Here is a 21,626-nt window from a genome sequence, read left to right as displayed (position 1 = left end):
TTTTTACAGGGTAGTTCACCATTGCTTTCTCAAATCCCCTCATTTTATCCAGGCTTGGGATCAGCATATAGCTGATGAATCAGATTGGTTGAAAAGACTTGGGTTCAAATCTTGTGTATGATGCAAGAATCTTTTACCAAGACTTTTCAGTCAAAGGTGAAATAGTTGGTCTCATAGGTAGGTGGAGGGACCAGTTATCCCTCAAAATAGGATAACTGGTCCCATGAACACACATATCTACAGATGGAAGAAATAGGAGCCTCATCATCTTATCTTTCTATTGCACATTATGGATCTCAGATAGAAATTCATAATAGTCAACTCCTAGAAGAAGATGATGCTTGACAGAACAAGAATGAATCCTTAAACTCGCTTGAGGAGCCATGATGATGATGAAGAGGATAGCAAAATTTCCTAACAGTTATTGCTTTATGCTATGGTGTACATGTACGGCATCTAGCTGATAACCATTCGTAGTTCGCAGTTATATATGGTTAGCTTTTGAGAGTTTACTTCTCTTTTCTAATCCCAATTGATGATTTTTTGTGATCCATATAGTGAAATATTTGTACCTTAATTTAGTTTTTATGTCAGATTCTGTTACTAATGTGGATGTGCATGTTTCTTTTTTAGTTTATAACTGCAAATTATAAACCATATTTTTGTGAAGATATTCTTGATATTATCTTCTTGATCAGCCAAACTAAGTGAGCGACTCTACCTGATTTCACTGTAAAAATTCCATGACTGCATGTTATTTTTTTGGTTTTTAATTCTATTAAGCTCAATGACTAATTCATCTTATATGCAGGTACTTATTATTACCGTGCAGGCTCACAAATCAATTTCATGATATTAATGAAAAATATTAAGATTGCTGAAGATATTAATACTGCATTTTTGACTGTTCACTCTTATCAGAAACTTATTTTAGATTTAAATAAAAATAAGTTTCCTTTCAGTGTCATCTCTACAGCATTATCCACTTTAATGAAGGAAGGATTTGATGTTAAAGCCTTAAGAGCATTCCGGGTGTTGCGACCTTTAAAGCTAGTATCTGGAGTGCCCAGTAAGAAACAATATTTTAGCAGAATGTTATTTGAAAATTGTGTAAAATTTTATTTCACAATTGATAAACCACACTCTGCTGTAAGAAAGAAACACATTTCTGCAATACAATTCTAGTGTAGTTACAAAAATAAATTGCCCGTGTTTCTTTCCAGGAAACAAAATAGCTGCAGAGTGTTATTTATCACTTGATAGGAGAAAAAAAAAAAGGTGTACAAATGTGTGTATTTTGGAAAATGTTATTTTATTTTATTTTTGTTGTTGGACTTAAACCTAGCCATTATGTCTTATTAGTAAAATTTTGTTGGATATATATTTAATTCATTCAATAAAACATAAGGTTAGTGAAGGCAAAAGGTAAAAACAGAGCAAGAACGTGCATAAATTTCATATTTAGTTTTCAGTGTAATTTTGAAGTTATCTTAATAATTTCGATCATCCTGCAAAATATTAATATTTTAGCCTATTAAATATATTACTTTATTGTAATTGTGTGGGTGTGTGCTGTCTACTTCCCTGACATTTATTTTTTGTATTAATATTACATCAGGAAAAATTATTATCAGTTCCAAAAAAGTTTATTCTGAAAGTTCTGTATTAATGGATTTTATTAGATTAACAGATTATTAGAAACATGTAGATACAAGATTCAAAATCATAATTCAAAGTCAATAATTTATTAATGCAGATATTTTGATCTGAATCTTACAGATCATTATCACTATATAAGCAATTCAAAATGTGGAGCAACAACAATAGATTGTTTTTCTCTTCAACAGATATGAACCATGTGCTAGAATGACACCACAATGATATCACATGACAAATGTGATAAAAAAAAATTTAATATTAAAAAATAAAAATAAAAAATGAAGTAAATAAATCGAAATATACAGGATGGGAACTTAATTTCTGCAGTTAATCAGGATAAGAGCCTCTGAAATGTTTGCTATGGAAAGATAGTCATTCCAGTTTAAGCTGTGGGCAGTGTTAAAGCACTTCAGCACTCTCTTTGAACAATCACCCAAACTTTAAATAACACCAATGTGACAAGTGGGGATTGGACTAGAGAATATTGTGATCAGTGTCCACTTTGGGCTGTACCAGACCAGATTTTTCAAGCTTATTATAGATGATGTATGATTTATTCCTGCAGTTGGTTTTCAGTAGAATATCCTGTTTGTCCAAAGTAATGAAATAACTAATCATACACATGTAAACCACTATAATTAAATTATTTTTAATAAGTAAATATTTCGTCTTGAGTATCTTAGGGTATCTTCAGTACAGTTATTTCAAACAATACTAGGAATAACATACAGTTAGGGCACATGCTTACAATGGAATCCCACTATACATGCAGTAGCGTGTTATAGAATTAAATTAAAATAAATATATCTGATAAAAAATAAATTAGATTAAATTAAAATAAAATAACATATATAAATTTATTTTACACAATTCTTCTTCTTTGAGTGCCATCTCCTATCGGAGGTCGGCGACCACCTTGGCAAATTTTGAGCCATTCTCAGCTATTCTGAGCAGTCTCTCAGAGTTCATACCAGTCCACTGTCTGATATCTGCCAGCCAAGATTTTCTTCGTCTTCCTTGTCCTCTTCTTCCCTTTTATAATCAATTGAAGTATCTTATATTTTTCATTACGAAGTAGGTGACCATGATATGCAGTTTTCCTTCTTTTTATGGTATCTAAAAGTTCACGTGATTTCCCCATTTGTTTCAGTACTTCCTGATTGGACGTTTTTGCTGTCCATGGGATTTTTAACATTCGTCTGTATAACCACATCTCAAAGGCTTCAAGTCTTTTTATTGATGTCTTCAAGGTCCAAGTTTCTGCACCATACAGCAGTACAGACCATACATAGCATTTAACCATGCGTACGCTAAGCTCTAAGTTTAAACTGCGGTTACACAGTGTTGATTTCATCAAGAGAAAATTTTTTCTTGCCATTTCAATTCTAACTTTTATTTCCATTTCTGGATTGCAATCTCCATTTAACCAGCATCCGAGATATTTAAACTTTGCCACTCTTTCTATTTGTTTCCTATTTAAAGAAATTGCTAAATTAAGAATTGGTTTCTTACTTATGACCATGAATTTAGTTTTGGTGATATTTATTTTTAATCCCATTTTTTCACTCTCTGCATTTATTAGCTCCAAAAGATTTTGAAGATCCTGAATATTGTCAGCCAGAAGAGCTGTATCATCGGCATATCGGATGTTACTGATGATTTCACCATTTACACTAATCCCTTCCTTTCTTCCTTCCAAAACTTTTTGAAATATGGCTTCTGAGTAGATGTTAAAAAGAAGAGGTGACAACACACATCCTTGCCTTACTCCTCGTTTGATGTTAATGGAGTCTGTAATAATGTCATCAACTTGAACAGATGCCTTTTGGTTCCAATATAAGTTTTCAATGATCCTGATGTCTTTACCATCTAATCCAATTCTTTTTAATAGTACAATCATTTTAGCATGTTGGACTTTGTCAAATGCTTTCTCGAAGTCGATGAAGCAAATGAATATTACCTTGTTTTGGTCAATACATTTTTATTTGGTCAATACAAATAAGATCTGAGAACAGAAAAGGGCCTCTCTTGTTCCCAAGCCGTTTCTAAAGCCGAATTGGGTATCACTGATGGTGTCTTCACATTTTCTGTATATTCTTTTTTGAATTATTTTCAGAAACATTTTGAGAACGTTACTCATTAGGCTGATCATTCTATAGTCATTACAAGTTTTCGCATTTACTTTTTTAGGTAGCATGATGAAGGTCGACTGTAACCAGTCTTGAGGGATTATGCCTGTATCGTAGATCTTATTAAATAGCTTTACTAATATGTTAATATTGTCACCTTCTAATAACTTTACTATTTCTGCCTGTGTTCTATCTGGTCCAAGGGCTTTACCATTTTTAGCTGAGTTCAATGCACATTCTACCTCTGATTTTAGAATGCATGGACCTTCCATATGTTCATAAGTATTTTCTGGGTTCTGTCTGTCATCAGTAAAGAGTTCTTCTATATATTTCACTCATTCTTGTATTTTGTCATCCTTTTTGGATATAATTTCTCCCTTTTTGTTTCGAAGGATACAGAATTGTTTTTTCTTCAATATACCAGAGGTCTCTTTCATCTTTTTGTGTAGATTAAAATTTTCATGTTTTTCCTGTAGAATTTCTATTTCTTTACATTTTTCATTCATCCAAATTTCTTTTGCTTTTTTGATCTTGTGTTTAATAATTTTCTGAACCTCTTTATATTTTGTTAGATTATGATTTTTATTTGATCTGCGTTGATCCATGAGAGAAAGAATTTCATCAGTCATCCAATCTTTCTTTTTTACTGCTCTATTAGGACATAAGGTATTGGTACATTTCTCTATGAAGACAGATTTCAATTTGTCCCACGATTCATCAACCCTCATGATGTCATCATTCTTGATAAGTGCTAGCTCTTGATTCAGATCTTGACTCAGTTTGCTTCTTATCTCTGTGTTTTTTAATTTTCCCAAATCAAACCTTTTGTGTTGATTTTTACACGATTAAGGATGACAATTTCCCAGACTTTAGGGATAGACTTAAAAATGTCATTACGGTTTAAGTTGGGTCTGTGATGTAAAGCTTCAGCACTTTCTTTATATAAACACTCATGTTTATATAAGGATCTATGTAGAAGTTTGGTGGTTTGGGTTTTCAACTCTGTGTTGCGAGAAGCCAGATTTGCGTGGTTTGATAAGACGGATATGGTCTTGATGTTCAGAGATGCGTTTATTAATAGATCTTCCTGTTTGTCCATAGTAAGACATCTTATAGGAACATGGAACTTCATAAATACCACCAGGTAGCATCAAAGGTGAGAGTTTGTCTTTAGCAGAAGATAACAAATTATAGATATGGTTCATTGGTTTTTAGGTAGCAGCAGGTTTCTATTTCTTCATAATTTTTGACAGACGTTCAGAGATGCCTTTGACATACGGTATGGGAATTCTACAGGCTTGTTCTTGTCTAGGTTGATGTGTGTGGAAAGTGACCGATGATTTTTTGAGTTGTTTTTGGATTGTATCCATTTAGTATGGCTGTATTTTTCATCATCATCATCATCATCATCAAATTCCTGCCATGTACCCTCAAGGGGTGTACAGGATATGATAGTACTACATGAAAAAAATTACATCATTACTAAAACTTCCTATCTACAATTTTCCTCCAAATCAGTCTGTTACTTGTCAAGACTCCAACATTATCAGATCTTATATTTCTATCGTCTAAGGCACTTTGTACCGTATCAAATAAGAGCACAAGCTGACTTATTTGACAGGAACTTTTGATATGCTTTCTTCTTTTCCTTCACTGCCTCTTTAACTTCCTGTGTCCACCAGGGAGTTCTGATTTTTTTATCCTTGCAGACAACCTCACCACATGCCCCTCTGGCAGAATCAATCAATATTTTCTTCCGAGTTTGCCACTGAATCTCCAAGGTTTGATTTCTGTTCTCAAACTCTTTCATTTTTTCTTCAATAATCTTTGTGTATTTTAGTCTACAGTTCACATCTGAGAGCTGCTCAACTTTTATTCGCTTTAAAACTTTCTTACATGTTATTCTTTTGAATATGAAATTCAATTTTATCCTGCTCAAGACTAAATAGTGATCACTTCCAATTTCAAATCCTCTGTACACTCTGGTGTCCTGCACCAGGGGAAAAACATCACTATCAACAATAACATAGTCAATGAGACTTTTCTTATTCTTAGCCACTTCTCTCCATGTGAATTTGTGCACATTTTTATGTTGGAACATGGTGTTAGTAATAACCAGTCCATGTCCTGAGCAGAAATCCAACAGATATTTGCCATTATTATTAGCTTTGCTCTTTTCTCCAAATTTTCCCAAAATATTTTTGTATGTCTCACAATCATTTCTTTCTCTGCTATTTAGATCCCCCAACAAGGACCAACTTTTCCTTTTTCATTGTGTCAGTTGCTTTTTCTAAAGCTTCAAAAAATTCCTCCACTTCTACCTTAGTAGAACCTTCTGTGGGACCATAGGCACAAATAAGTCTCATTGTCCAGTTCCCCATTCTCATATTTGCCCACATTACTCTACTTGAGACTGCCTGCCATTCAAGAAGATTAGCCTCATATTTTGTGTTGAATAGTATGGCTACTCCTTCTTTTCCTTGATTGTTATTGCCTGAATATAACATTTTGTATTTATTGCTCAGAAAGATCTCACCAGTTTTGGTCTTTTTTGTTTCAGTCACCCCTATTATGTCAATCTGGTACTTATCTAATTCCTCAGCTAGCTCCATTTCTTTGCCATTCAGGCTTCTTACATCGATCTTTAACTCTGGTGATGTTGAGTTGGGGTTTGTTTTCAGATTTGTTCCCGTAGCTGACTTTTCGCTGTTTGCCCTGGTTCCCTGGCAAAAACAACGGGGGCCTTGTTTAACCGGGCAACGCCCCAGCCAGCATGAAATTTTGTGATGTTGTAGCATCATTTTTTTGATGATTTCCAATTCGTGGTTTAAAGATTCTTTGGAAGAGTAAAATCTGTGTGCTCTGGCTACTAAGGATTTAATGATGCCATATTTTTGAGATGGATGGTGAGCAGATGAATTGTGAATGTAATGACCTGAAAATGTTAACGAAATCCCTTGCATAGTGGGATTTCATAAGCATGTGCCCAAATGTATGTTATTCCTAGTATTGTTTGAAATAACTGTGCTGATGATATCCTAATCTGTGTGCTCTGGCTACTAAGGATTTAATGATGCCATATTTTTGAGATGGATGGTGAGCAGATGAATTGTGAATGTAATGACCTGAAAATGTTAACGAAATCCCTTGCATAGTGGGATTTCATAAGCATGTGCCCAAATGTATGTTATTCCTAGTATTGTTTGAAATAACTGTGCTGATGATATCCTAAGATATTTAGGATGAAATAATTTACTAATTAAAAATAATTTAATTACTGTGGTTTAGTGTATGTGTAGTTATGAATACTCCACAGGTTTCACTATATAATAAAGTAATGAAAGCAGTCACACTATACTTCGTAAACATCAGGAGGGGGGGGGGAAGAGAGAGAGAGAGAGAGAAGAGCCTGCTTATCCTTAATGGAGGTTAAACAGGAAGAAATTTTACTAACAGGCAGGAAAAAATGTGAGAGCTAAATTATATCCTTTAACTATGTTTAAAATTGATTCACCGATTCCTGTAATGTATGGAGATGGGATCTTTTTGTACAGGGTCATAGTTCCTGTGAACTATCTTGTGTCACAGATCCATTGCATCTTTTTTGAGGTGAAGCCATTCTTCAGCATGATGCTTTCAATGGTTCAAATTCTATTCTGAAATTCCACAGTACCATATATTCCATTAATAAGTATAGATTTAATAATGTCCAATTTTTGAGATGATTGGTGGGTTCAATCCTCTTATATGTAATGGCTAATGAAGGTAGGTTTATGATGAAACAAACATTTTCGGATGCCAGATGGGACATGGGAAAGAAGGATGTCCAAGAAGGTTGATTTTCCATTATTTTCTTTTTTCATAATGAAGTTGTTTCAGAAATGTTGAGACATATCAGACTGATGAACAACAGAAGGGTGATAATAATGGGTGACTTTAACTATGGCAGCATTGACTGGAAGAAGTAAATATCATTTGTGAGTAAGGAGATCAGATTTCTTTTGCTACTTAAGGACAACTATCTTATGTAGCATGTAGTTGCAATTACACACGGAACTCGAGTTTCCATATTTAATAATGTTATCTCATACAGTGATAATAGAAGATGTCACCACAATACCACCAATTGGGGAGATTTGATCATATCGTTATGACAGGAGTAGTGGCTAGACAGGTACAAGCTGTGTGTGGAATTACAGAACAAGGGACTATGATGTAAGGTCTAAGTGTAAGGTTATGCAGTTTGGTTAGAGAAGATGGAATGAGGTTTATCTTATTGGAGAAACTTTGCTTCAGGAGGTGGAAGAGGCAAGGGATCTGGGGATCTTAGTGGATAGAGAACTGATGTTCAGGTGACACATTATGAAAGTTGCAAGAGTTACTCAGGACTTTGCATCTGTAATGCAAAGTATACTGACAAGGAGGTGATAGTTCCTTTTTACAAGGCACTAATTTGCCTCATTTGGATTTCTGTGCACAGATCTACTCATCTTTCTATATTGGTGATCAAGAAACATCAGAGAGTGAAGAGGCAAATAACTAAGACAGTTTGAGGACTCTGGAATATTGAGTATGAAGACATATTTAGGGAATGTGGTCTTCTTCAGAACTTGAAAGATAGAAGTAGGAGGGGGGTTGATATGATTGAGACATCAAAGTTGGTGAGAGGAGCCTATCAAATAGATTCAGGGGAATTATTATTATTATTACCCCAAGACCTCATGGAGTCAAAGACTCATCTGGGAGGTCCTTTTATCACACACACACACACACATCTCATCGTACCGTGTCTTAAACACACTCAAACTCCTTGCAGACACCACATTCTCAGGCAAGGCATTCCAATAATTCATAACTCTGCACGATAGGCCTATAGTTTGATGCTTGAGTTCGATCACCTCCTTTATGAAGTGGCAGAATCTTGCCCTCCTTCCACTCCTTAAGAACTTGACCAAGTGCAAGACTTGTATTAAAAAAGTGTGTCAAGGCAGGTGTCAACTCCCTGGCACATTCCTTCAGAATATGTGGTGATATATTATCAAGTCCAACAGTCTTATTTACATCTAGTTTACTCAACTCCCCAAACACCTCTTGCTCACTTACAGTCAGTCTCTCCTCCCCATCATCAATTGCTCTCAATCTCTCCATGAAGTCACATTCACACGATTGAAAGATCTTTATGAACTGCTCATTAAGTATCTCCACCACACATTCTGCGACAGCTGTCTTTACCATTTTCTCCAATCAATGTCATCCTTCCATAATCATTCTTTCTTTTACTGGCTACATATCGAAGGAACTCCCTAGGATTCTTTTTGGCTTCATTACAATGCCCTTTTTCTCTGTATTGCATGCTTAATCTCTTTATTTATCCATCTCACACCTACCTGATTTAACCTTCTCACCCTTGTAATGCATTTAGACATTGCATCTACTAGATAGCTTTTGAAAATCCCCCAATCTGCATTGATCTCTTTTCCAGCTAACTCCTCATTCCATGCTACACCTGCAAGCTGTCTCCTGAGTTCTTCATAATCACCCCCCTTGTAGTTCCACATATACCCTTTTCTCACAGGGGTCCTCGCACTGCTGACAACCACCCAGGTAATCACCTCATCGTCACCCTCACCAATTGGTGGATGATTTGACACCTAATTTGTAATTACATCCTCTAATGAAATGACCAAATCCAAGACCCAATCCTCGTGTGCCCTCTGTTACATACTGTCTAAAGTAGTTATCCCTCAAAAACTCAAGAAACTCATTTTCTTTACTTCCAGTTGCTATCTCATCATTGCAGTCTATATTGCCATAATTAAATCACCCATAATGATCACCCTTTTCTTATTTGCTTGGCTAATTTGACTATACATTTCACTATCACCACCATCCACATTACCTGGTCTATAACAACATCCCACCAAGTATTTGATTCCATTCACCTCTATCTCACACCATACTTCCTCAAAACCACTGGCACTATTTCCGTCTTGCATCTCTACTTTGTATGGACATAACTCTTTCTCTATCATCAAACATGATAGAGAAAGAGGATAATGGGGGATGCAAGAACAAGAAGTCATACCTAGAAACTGTACAGAGTTCCTGCGAGTAAGGAAATGAAAAGCCGACTTTTTACTTGTTGGGTGGTTAATAAGTGAAATTCATTACCAGAATGGAAGATGAGCTCCAACATTGAATATATTCAAGAAAAAGGTATGTTACTTATTGTGATCTTTGAGTGTTCAACCTCCCATAGTGAGTCTTTGGACTCCGTGGAAGTAATGAAAATAATATTAAAACTAATACTTATTTCATCAACTCTTGCCTAATCTGTACTATAAATCTTTTTTAAATAACGAAGCCTGTGGTGAGATCATAATTAAAAGAAACACACGTATTAACCACAGTGAAAATTATTTACTTGTAAATATTTCATCCTAAGTATCTTAATACATCATCAGTACAGTAGTTTAAACAATAATAGGAATAACATACAGTTAGGGCGCATGATTAGAATAGAATCTTATTAAACGTGCATAACATGTTACAGAAGTAAAAAAAAAAAAAAAAAAAAAAAAAAAAAAAAAAAAAACTAATAATAATTATTTTACACAGTTTTGTATGACAATTTCTCATACTTTAGGAATAGTAAGAACGTCATTGTGGTTTAAATTTGGTCTGTGTATAAAGATCTATGTAAAAGTTTAGACTTTTCCCAATGGATCCTATGGCTTGGATTTTCAATTCTGTGTTGAGAGAGGCCAGATTTCTGCGGTTTAAAAAGATAAATGTGGTCTTGATGTTCCGAGATGCATTTCTGAACAGACAGAAAATCCAAGCCATAGGATCCATTGGGAAAAGTCTAAACTTTTACATAGATCTTTATATAAACATGAACATTTATATAAAGAAAGTTCTGAAACCCTACTACACAGACCAAATTTAAACTGCAACGACGTTCTTACTATTCCTAAAGTATGGGAAATTGTCATACAAAATTGTGTAAAATAATTATTATTAGTTTTTTTTTTTTTTTTTTTTTTTTTTTTTTTACTTCTGTAATACGTTACACACGTTTAATGAGATTCTATTGTAGTTATGTGTCCTAACTGTATGTTATTCCTATTATTGTTTAAACTACTGTACTGATGATGTCCTAAGATACTTAGGATGAAATATTTACAAGTAAATAATTTTCACTGTGTGTTTCTTTTAACTACTATAAATCTATTAATAAAAAAGTATGGTGATCTGAGCAAAAAAAAATTTCTCATAAGGAAGATGACTAAGCTCAACAGATCTATTCAGGATAGAATGATGTAGCAAAGTTTCAGCAATTTGTTTCTCCATCATTCATTCTCACATTTTGTTCTTAGAAGAACTCCACTTAGGTGCACTGTCTCTCTCTCTCTCTCATTATAATCTGGGCATTTCTTTATTAATATAAAATTAACAGAATGGAGAAGAATTTAAGTTAGAAGTTTCATTTGCATAAAATTTTTGCCCAAGTATCAATCTCTTCATATAAATTCATAACTTTAAACAAGGAACATACAGCATTACTACATAGCTACAGCAGCAGCTATAATGCCAGTTTGATGATAATTAAGTATATAGCAATCTGAACTGCTGTCACATGCCAACAATGTTTTTTGTATGTAAAAAAAATTAAATACTGTGAGCTGAGTGAAGAACACTTTCCCATAAGAGATATCACCTAAGTTCAGCAAATCTCTTCAGGTTAGAGTGATATAGCAAGCTTTCGCGGCTTTCTTTATACAACTGCAACATATGAACTTGACTTTCAGGACTTTAATGATTTTCCAAATAATAATATATGTGGAAGAGATGGCATGTTTGGCAATACCAGACTAATTGCTCCTGCCTATGGAATTTAGTGCACTTTGAAAGTTCTTTATAATGAACAGCAGCTCATCTGCCAGTTTGATCAATGTATGCTAGATCACAGGTGTAAGGACTTTGATAGATGCCAGAGTAGACCAGAAGGTGAATAATCTTCTTGTAGAACTTGGAATGGAAGCAAATTTATAAATTAGGCAAAAGGCTACTCTTATACCCCATAGATCTAAGTCATTTGGAAATCTGTTAGGATATACCTTTCATATATGGAATTGCAATATGGTTTGACAATTTCTTGTGAGATTGGTAATGAAAGAACTACATAACTGTTAATGAACTTGTTGACAAATTGTTCAGTGACGTCATTAACACATGAAGGCTGTTTGATAAACTGCATTTCTTCAGTCAGCAGTGTCTCAGTACAGAATTAGCAGACAGCCTAATGGATAAGTTTCTGTAAATTAACATGAAAAACACAAGAAAAAAAAACACATGGTGCCTGATTTAGACAAGAGTGGGTGTGACAGAGCGAAAGGGATCACTTTATACAGAAGGAAAAATCAAACCTTCTATTCTAGAATAAACTGCATACAAGGAAGAATTTATCTTTTATTTAAGAGAAAAAACACTTAGCCCACCATAGGGTGGGCTAAGTATTTTTATTAACTTCTTATATATTTCTTGGTGGTGTTTTTTATTTATTTATATAGTCTGGAAATCCTACTCTAGAGACCAAACATGGAATTTTTTCAAGCCACTTCAGGCTTTCAGTAAGCAGGGCAGTCATCTCACCCAGTCAGTGGAACTCCTCCCCCACCTAAAAACAATCACAAATATCCAAGCCAACAGTAGGATTAGAACCCACAGCCTTTTGATTGGAGATTGGGTGTGTTAATCACTTGGCCAACCAGGCTGGCAGTTTTATTAATAAAAAAATCCTGAAGTTCAGGTAGGGAACTTTACAATACTACTTGATGATATCTGTCCCCTAGACCTTCAGTATGGTATAGATACATGGATGATATCTATACAATATGGCAAGGTTCTATATCTGAACTTCAGATTTTTTTATCTAAGGATCAGTGCTATTCACCCTTCTATAAAATTTACTCTGAATTTTGAAGAAGACTAATGTACTTCCTTGTTTCTTTCTGTAGCATCTCCATTCTGTGAAAAGAAAGGTGATTTTTTGTTAACTAAGGATATGATGGCAATCTTTTGAGAAGGATGGGGTGATTGGTTGAACATTATTGTATGTAATGATCTGTGAAAGTAGGTTTACTATGAATGAAAGTGCTTAGTAATTTAGTGGAGTGAAATGGATGAACAGTGAAATCAAGCAAGCTGTTGGAGAAGAAAATGTTATAGAGGAGGTACAATACAGTTGGTAGCAAGCTGATCCAGGAGGAGTATAAAGTGCAGGCTAGGAAGGTGACAAGCATGGTAAAAAAAAAAAAGGTACAGTATGAGAGGAGAATGGTTAGTCAGTCCATAGATAATTCAAAGGAATTCTTCGGCTATATGGCAAGAAGAAGAAGAAGAAGAAGAATTATGACAGGCTGATATTGATGGATAGTCATAGCATCAGAGTGACTGTTGCAAAGAATACACAGTGCAATTATTGAATGAGCACTTTATCATAATATACTATACTTGTGTAAATGATGGTGTGCAATATATAGAAGGAAGGCAAGTATTAGGAGAATTGGAAGTGAAGGAATCAGAGGTGTATCACATGTAGATAATTATTATTTTATTATTGTTATTAACATTTGACCTCCATGCAGTCAGAGATTCATCGTGAGAGGTACACACAATGATCATCCAACCGTACCTTAAACTGATTCGATGTGTCTACACCCACAACACACTCTGTCAATGCATTCCACTCACCGACCAATCCACATGCAAAGAACCCACTTCCCACTGCCACCCCACACAGCCTCCAGCAGTGACCTCTTGTTCTAGCCTCCCCTCTCCCATTCCATGAAAAATCTCCTCCATATTGATGCGATAACAGCCTCTGACCAGCTTATATGTCTCAATCATATCCCCCCCCCTCCCTCTTCCTCCTATTCACGAAGCTCTGTAACCTACATTCTCTCCATCTGTCCTCATCCTCCATATTCCTAAGACCACTGACTACCTTAGTGAATCTTCTCTCCTCATCACCATGAAAACCAGGCAACCAAATCTGTGCACAATAATCAATATGAGGCCTGATCAAGGCCTTATGGTATCATAACTTCTCCATTTCTGCATGTTAGGGTCCTCCGCATCATTGCCATTATCCGATGGGACTTCTTCACAACTTGCGCAGTGTCGCTCCTGAATTTCAGGTCCTTGTCCACCATTACTCCTATATCTCTCATCTCCTCTACTTTCGTTAAAGTTTCCCCACCAAGTGTAGACTTTGCATTCCATTTGCTTACCAAATCTCAAAACCTTACACTTTGCAACATTGAACTGATAGTTCCACTTACCTGCCCATTCATGCAATCTATTCAGGTCCTCTTATAAGACCATAACATCTGCTTGACTCTGCATTGCTCTCCCCAAGTTTGCATCATCTGCAAGCAGCTGCATATCACTAGTCAAACCCATCCCAATATCATTAACATACAAATTGAACAACAATGGTCTCAAAACTGATCCCTGCAGCACACCACTAGTGACCTTTCTCTTTCGGGATACTGCACCCTCATATACAACTTTCTGATACCTATCCAACAGCCAGTCACTGCTCCAACTCAGAAGTCTGTTATCCAATCCATTCTGTCATTCTGTTTCAATTTACATAAGAGCTTGTCATGTGGTAATCTATCAGAAGCCTTTGCAAAATCTAAGTACACCATTGTATATGCATTCCCCCTATCTAAGGTATATGTCCCCTTAGTATAGTACATAAGTAAGTTAGTGAAACATGATCTCCCCTTAACAAACCCATGCTGATAACCACAGAGAATACTGCTCTTATCAACCCCATTTCAGTATCCTTCTCACCAATCTCTCCAGTACCTTCACCACAACTCCAGATATACAGACCGACCTATAATTTGAAGCTACAGTCTTATCACCATCTTTATGCAATGGAACAATTTTACCCTCATTCCACTCCCTTGGAACCTGTGCTGTTGTAAGACTTTTATTAAACAGGCATGCCAATGCTACTGCCAATTTCCTGGAACCTTCCCTTAAGATGCATGGTGATATGTCATCAAATCCTATCTCCTTATTGACATTAATCTTATTTATTTCCTCAAATACTTCCTACTCACTCACAATTAAGCCATCCCCTCCTATGTCCCCTACACTTAAGTTCCTCATGATTCCACCCTGATCAGGATGAAATGTACTTATAAATTGATCACTGAATATCTTAACAATGTCTTCTGCAGCAGTTACCATTCTGCCACTTTCATCCATTAACTTCATCTTACCATGATCATTCTTCCTTCTACTTGTCACATATCTAAAAAAACTCTCTAGGGTTTTTCTTTGCCATATTTGCCAATTTCTGCTCGTACTATATTTTTGTTTTCCTTACTAACTGAGTCACTCTCCTGGCTTGTTTTTTATACTCTTCACATGACTGATTATTACTATTATTTATCTTGTATTTCCTCCAAAGTAATTTCTTTTCCCAGATTTCATGTTTAAGGTCCACATTAATCCATTTTACAACTACCTTATTCAGACTTTTGCCCTTTGGAATACATTCACACATTGACGCTGTTATGTATTTCTTTGTTAGTTCCATGCAGCATTTATTTCCTTACTGCTCAACTCCTTATTCGATGTTATAGCTCCAAGCTGTCTCCTAAGCTTGTCATAATCACCAGCCTTATAATTCCACATATATCCTTTCCTCGCAAAACTATGCATATGACTAGTCCCAACACGGATGATTACTTCATGATCACTTTCACCAAGTGGAGGAAAGTGTGAAACCCCTCTCACAATCACATCTGCTGATGAAATGATTAGATCTATAACTCTCGATCCTCATGTGTCCTCTTTTACATGCTGCCTGAGATAGTTATCTCTCAAGAACCTGAGAAATTCATTTTCCTTATTCCCAAATGCTATCTCTTCTTTCCAATCTACCATCATAATTAAAATCACCCATAATAATTACCCCTTCCTTTGTTCACTAATCCAAGTTGTTTATACGTTTCTTTATCACCACTCTCCGCATTTCCTATAACAACATCCAACTAAATATATTTATCTCTCTCCCTCAACCTCCACATTACACCACACTGCCTCATACCCATTGCCACTATTTTCATGTTTATCTTATGTGGATTTAATTCCCCTGCTATCATAAGCAGTACTCCCCTTCCGTTCTTGCCCTTTCTGTCCTCATGAAAAATACTGTATCCTTCAGTTTCTATTCCCCATTAAAATATCATCTTAATTCAACCATGTTTCACTTATTCCAATGATTTTGATGCAAATAAACTCAAGGAGCGAAACCACTTGATCTCCCTTATTTCTGATACTTTTGGCATTTGTAAACAAATACAGTAATTCATTTAGGTCTGTAGCCAGTCCTCTCCAAGCCATGTGTTGGTTGTAATTTTCTCATTACACTTGCCCATTCACCTTTATCACCACTTACCATATATCTGCTTGGTCTCAACATCTCCACTCACATCACAATATACTCCATATTCATACACACATTTTCTCACACTATTACTGATTCCACTGCCAAGCACTTCTATCTCTTCAGTACCACTCTCCTTATTTTTCCCTTCATCTCTTTCATCTCTTGCACACCACACACTCTACTTCCACATGCTCTACTTTCATCCAACAACACTTTCTTCAGTATACTCACTCCAAAGCCATTTAAATGCAATCCATCACACCTGTATAATTTTATTCTTCCCTCCAACACATGCCATACATCCACAAACTTCACTCCCTTCTCCTCACACAGCTCTACTAGCATACCAATCATGATTTTGGCTCTCCATCAGAACTCATCATCATCATACCTTGGCAACACACTGACAACCTTTCCTACTACACTGTTATCTTTCACTCACATAAGGTTAGATATTAATAAGGGTGTGGGAATGGATGACATATTGCCACATATTCTTAAGGAATACACACAACAACTAGCTATGCCCTTGATCTGGTGATTTAATGAAGGCCTTGCGGCAAATAAGGTTCCTATGGAATGAAAAAGAAAAGGCAAAATAGAACCTCTCCTGAGGACAGAAATTTCCAATTATAGACTAGTCTCTATAACTGCAGTGTAGTCAAAGGTGTTGGAGAGATTGGTTAGGAGTAGAATACAGGATTGGTTTGATGGAGAGAGGATTCTTCATGATTGCCAGCATGGTTTTTTAGAGGGTAGGTCTTGTTTAAGTAATTTACTTGCATTTTATTATAAAGTAACGAGCGTGTTGTATAAGGGAGATTCATATATAGTGATGTATTTTGCATCACTATTTGCTTGATAAATTACCACATCTATCAAGTTGGTGTACAAGCTGCAGATGATGGGAATGAATTGGAGACTGACTCTCTGAATGATATCAGCAAGTTATGTATGATGGAGCAATGTCTCAAAAAAGTAGAGTAACCAGTGGTTTGTCCTAGTGTTTAACTTCTTTGTGAATGATATTTCACATGGATTGACTAGAGATCATCAGTCGTTTGCTGATGATAGAGTTAGGGAGAATTATAAAAGGAGCCTTGCTGATTTCGTTGAGTAGTGGATGAAACCTTGTTTCATCCACTACTCCATGAAAAAAGAAAACAATCAAGCCAGATAACTCTTCCTCCATTTATTTTATTTTATTTTTTATGTACATTTTTTATCATACTTTGTTTCTCATGTGGTGTCATTCATTCTAGTGCATGGTTCATACCTGTTGAGCAACAACAACAGTCCATTGCTCTTTCTTCACCTCTTGAATTGCTAGTGTTCTTATGGCGATCTCTTAGATTCAGTACAAAATATCCATTAATAAATTATTGTTTATTTATTGTGTCTATGTTTTCAAGTTTTTAAGTATAGTAGATTACACAATATGTAACCCACTATCAAATGTCTTTGCCAGTTTCATCCTCTTAGACTGTGATTTTCCATCTGTCTTTTGCTCACTGTTAAGCTGGTATAATACAGCAGTTATAATCACTTATTGACAGTGTGGAGTTTGTCTGTTTAAGAAAAAAATAATAATCAAATATGTATATTTATTTTTTGACATTATTCATTCATTTCTGTGTATTGTTTTATTTACGTTTTTTGATTTGTGAAAGATTGTGCTTTCATTTGTAGTTACAAAAAAGAAAAAAAAGTAAGAGCAACTTGTGGTATCTGATATATTACCACTGTTACTTGGTAGGAAAGCAACTGCATGGTGCAGAATATTTCCCTTCTCCCAAATACTATGATATTCTCTTAATGAGATTAATGAAGTGTTGCTGTATATTTGGAAATGTATAGAGAAATTGGTTTATCGAATGGTTTAGAATGAAGAGACAGCATATAGTTTAATAAAATGAATTGAGTTTTGAAGTGACAACCGATTTAGGTAGTATGCAACAAATGATACTGATGATTGAAAAAGTTTCGGATTTGATCATTTCATGAGTTATGTGATTGTGATACCAAATCGTGCTCAAGATGAAGGAAGTGACTATTAATCAATCAGACGGGTGACAGCCACCTAAATATGGGTTCTTTAGGAAAGGACCTAATGTATATGTATATATATGTACACACACATATATACAGGGTGTTCGGGATAAATTTGACAGTTTCGTAAGGAAAAAGAAAATCTTCTTTGTATCTATTAAATTTAATGAATTGACAAAAAAACATTACAGGCAGAGTTAATTACAATACTATCAACAAGATTTACTCAAAATAACCACCATTAGCATCGATCACAGCTTCAATTCTGCTTCGGAACCTCGAACAAGCTGATGCTACAGTCTCCCTGGGAAGGGCCGCAAAAACTGTTTTAATTTTATCCATTAACTGGGCTTTTGTATTACTGGAAGTGCGATTGGTGTCTTTTTCAACTGCGCCCCATACAAAATAATCCATGGGGTTAAGGTCTGGGGAGTTTGGAGGCCAAACATTTGGACTGGTGAAGTCGTAGAAATTTTCAGACAACCATTTTTGACTTTTCCCAGAGGGGTGGCAAGGGGCCGAATCCTGCTGCCATACATACGGCCTACCATTGGCTACCCTTGTTATCCAGGGCTTGACTACAGTTAGCAACTCCACGAACAAAGCCCGAATTCCAATGCCAGGGTTCTTCAACACCTGTTCCTGCAGATTTGCGAGGAATTCTGCTGTACGAACGCAATCAGATCGTCTGCTAGGGATCTTTCTTCTTGCTACATCCTCGTAGTCACCATTGCAAGTCTATAGTTCATGCCTGATTGTTTTTACTGTATTCAGGGAGCATTGGGCAGCAGTCGTAATATCCTTATTTTGATGGCGGGCACGAATCATCATGATACAAGTTATTCTCTTCCATGATTCAGGTGGGTTCCAGCTATCCATCCTTTCTGACATCTTGTATATGAATGAAGAAGGGTCCAAACTTTTAAATGAAGAGAAGTGTGTGTTAATAAATGTAACTTACGGAAAAATATAATTAATTATAAATATGTCAAATTTATCCCAAACACCCTGTATTGTTAAATCCTGAATCCTACCGGCTGCGGCATTGTTATGTCGTTACTTTCTCTATATTATACCTTGTTCTATCTCTAAATTGCCCTCTTTCTAATCTACTGTTGTGCCTTTAAAATATTAATTCATATCTATTTCCTCTTCGGATATTGGCAGAATTTTTATTATGCTGCACCAGCCAATATCCTATAACAGAAGAGACTCTTGTTCAGGGAAACAATTCTAAATTCAAAAGGAATACACACAATAATTAATCTTATGCAAGCACTGTGCAGATTCAGTTAGCAGTCATGACCTGAATCTCACTTAAGCAATAATATCTAATTCCTTCCCACCAAAAGGTTCTATTTCATAAGTGGTGGTTTGAATTCGTAATCAGGCATAAACTCAGGTATAAGGTACAAAACATGTTTATTGGAAAAGCATAAAACATTTACAGTTAAGAAAATTCAAATACTCAATGGAACAAAACTCACTCTAATTTAAGGTTCATACTAAATCACAACAATGTATTTGAGTAAGCTAAATCTTTCAATTACGAAAGGATAAAATTAAGTGTAAGCATAACACTACTGATGAAAGGATATAATTCCTTTCACGAGTTATTCACAGAACGCACATTGAACACTCTCATTAATACTCTATTTATAACCATAACAATTCTAAATTTCATTTGTCAAACCTAGCCATTCTCGATCAAAATACTGCCTATCAACAATTCTTCTTTGTTTCACGTGGTCTTAACTAATCCAATCAAATTCTCACTTAAAAGTTCTCTATTAGTGTCCTTGAGTTTACAGTATACACAAATTTCTTATTCTTCTAAGCAATTTTTAACATAGAATGAAAATCTTTACATTACCAGATCCTTTCAGATTTGCTGAAAGGATCTGGTAATGTAAAGATTTGCTGCCATCTCATGTAGATCTGGATTACCTTACTGTGTATTTATCGGCCGTCTTTGTGCCTGGCGATGCACTAAGCTTTTCTTTGAATCTTTTCCGAACTGTGGAGTGCTGTCTATTGCTCCACAGGAAATGTTCTCCGTTCTCTCCGATTGGGACATTCTGCTAATGCTCGATTCTGCATAGGCCGTCATATCGCGATCAGCTCCACTTGGAAATCTTCAAGCATTCTCAAGAAAAGAACCTGCCATCCGTCATCACTGTAGTCGACCCACCGCTCTCTCACGAATCCCCCAACAAACCTCCTTAAACTGGAATCCAGGAACCAAAGAAGAAAAAGCCCTGTAATATCGCATGCATTGTCTTTTATTCACCATATCGGGCGCCCTCTATTTGATGTGGCTTTTTCCCACGAACCCCATCATTCGTGCCCCTTGGGTGATCCTACACTCTCCCTAATCTGTTAGGTTTACCCTATTCCAGGTAGTCATTCTGACGTCACTTTCTGTGTAGGTACAGCCTCCATCGCTACACTCGACTCGTACAGATTATACACGATTATTCCGGATTACTACTTATAATCTTTCTCGAAATTTCGTAATGTACTAGACAGCTTAGTGGGATTTACAAATAAGTTAATTCCCTTACATAATTCTTACTATTCTGACACAAAATACTCTGTTTCTCATTTCACTTATACAGGAATAAATTTAAATATATGGCACATATGGACTACACATTATCACATAACATAAAGAAATTTCTCATAATTATTAGCTGATGTGCAGGTATCTCCTTAATTAGTAATATTTATTTTGTTAAATCCTGAGTAACAAATTTACTTGTAAAGTTCTCCATTCAGGATCTAACAATATATATTTGTGTGTGTATTTTTTTTTTTCTCATGAAAGGTTATAAACCTATAGTATAATACTGTGGGTGGGCTAAGCTAAGTGGATATGCTAACCACTCGGCTACCAGGCTGGCAATTATTATTATTATTATTATTATTACAGGCAACTGCAAGGAGTCCATAGACTCATTGAGGGAGGCCATAACATCATGTCAAGAACAACTATTTGACATTCACACAGTATCTATCATACAACAGACTCTGGTAGCTTATTCCACTCATTCATCACTCTCCAAGTGAAAAACTTAGCTCTAACATCTTCTTAACCACACTCTTGCCCAGCTTCCATGTATGGCCCCCTAGTCCTCCCACCACCTGTCCTATTCTCAAAAATATTTTCTGAATTAATCTATGAATGTCTCAATCATATCACCCCTTTTCCGCCTATCAACCAATTTTTTCAACCCACAAATCTTCAACCAGTTCTCATAAGGTTCATTCCATAGACCTGCTATCATCTTGGTAACTCACCTCTGGATCCT

At 35.7% G+C, this 21,626-nt stretch overlaps 1 protein-coding gene across 1 annotated transcript in view; it reads left to right on the top strand.

The window, feature by feature from the left end:
* Window positions 1–21,626, top strand: part of LOC150108907 (muscle calcium channel subunit alpha-1-like) — a 1,617,925-nt gene that overhangs the window by 310,307 nt on the left and 1,285,992 nt on the right. Inside the window, exon 5 of the mRNA XM_090414483.1 lies at window positions 963–1,069. Coding sequence (XP_090270609.1) covers window positions 963–1,069 — 107 coding nt within the window. The remainder of the gene's footprint in view (window positions 1–962; window positions 1,070–21,626) is intronic.

Source organism: Typopeltis vanoorti, chromosome 2, assembly GCF_054136105.1.
Source record: "Typopeltis vanoorti isolate ZY-2024b chromosome 2, IOZ_Tvanoo_1.0, whole genome shotgun sequence".
NCBI lineage: Eukaryota > Metazoa > Arthropoda > Arachnida > Uropygi > Thelyphonidae > Typopeltis > Typopeltis vanoorti.
Note: the sequence above shows the minus strand (reverse complement) of the source record. Positions and strands in the feature narration are given on the sequence as shown.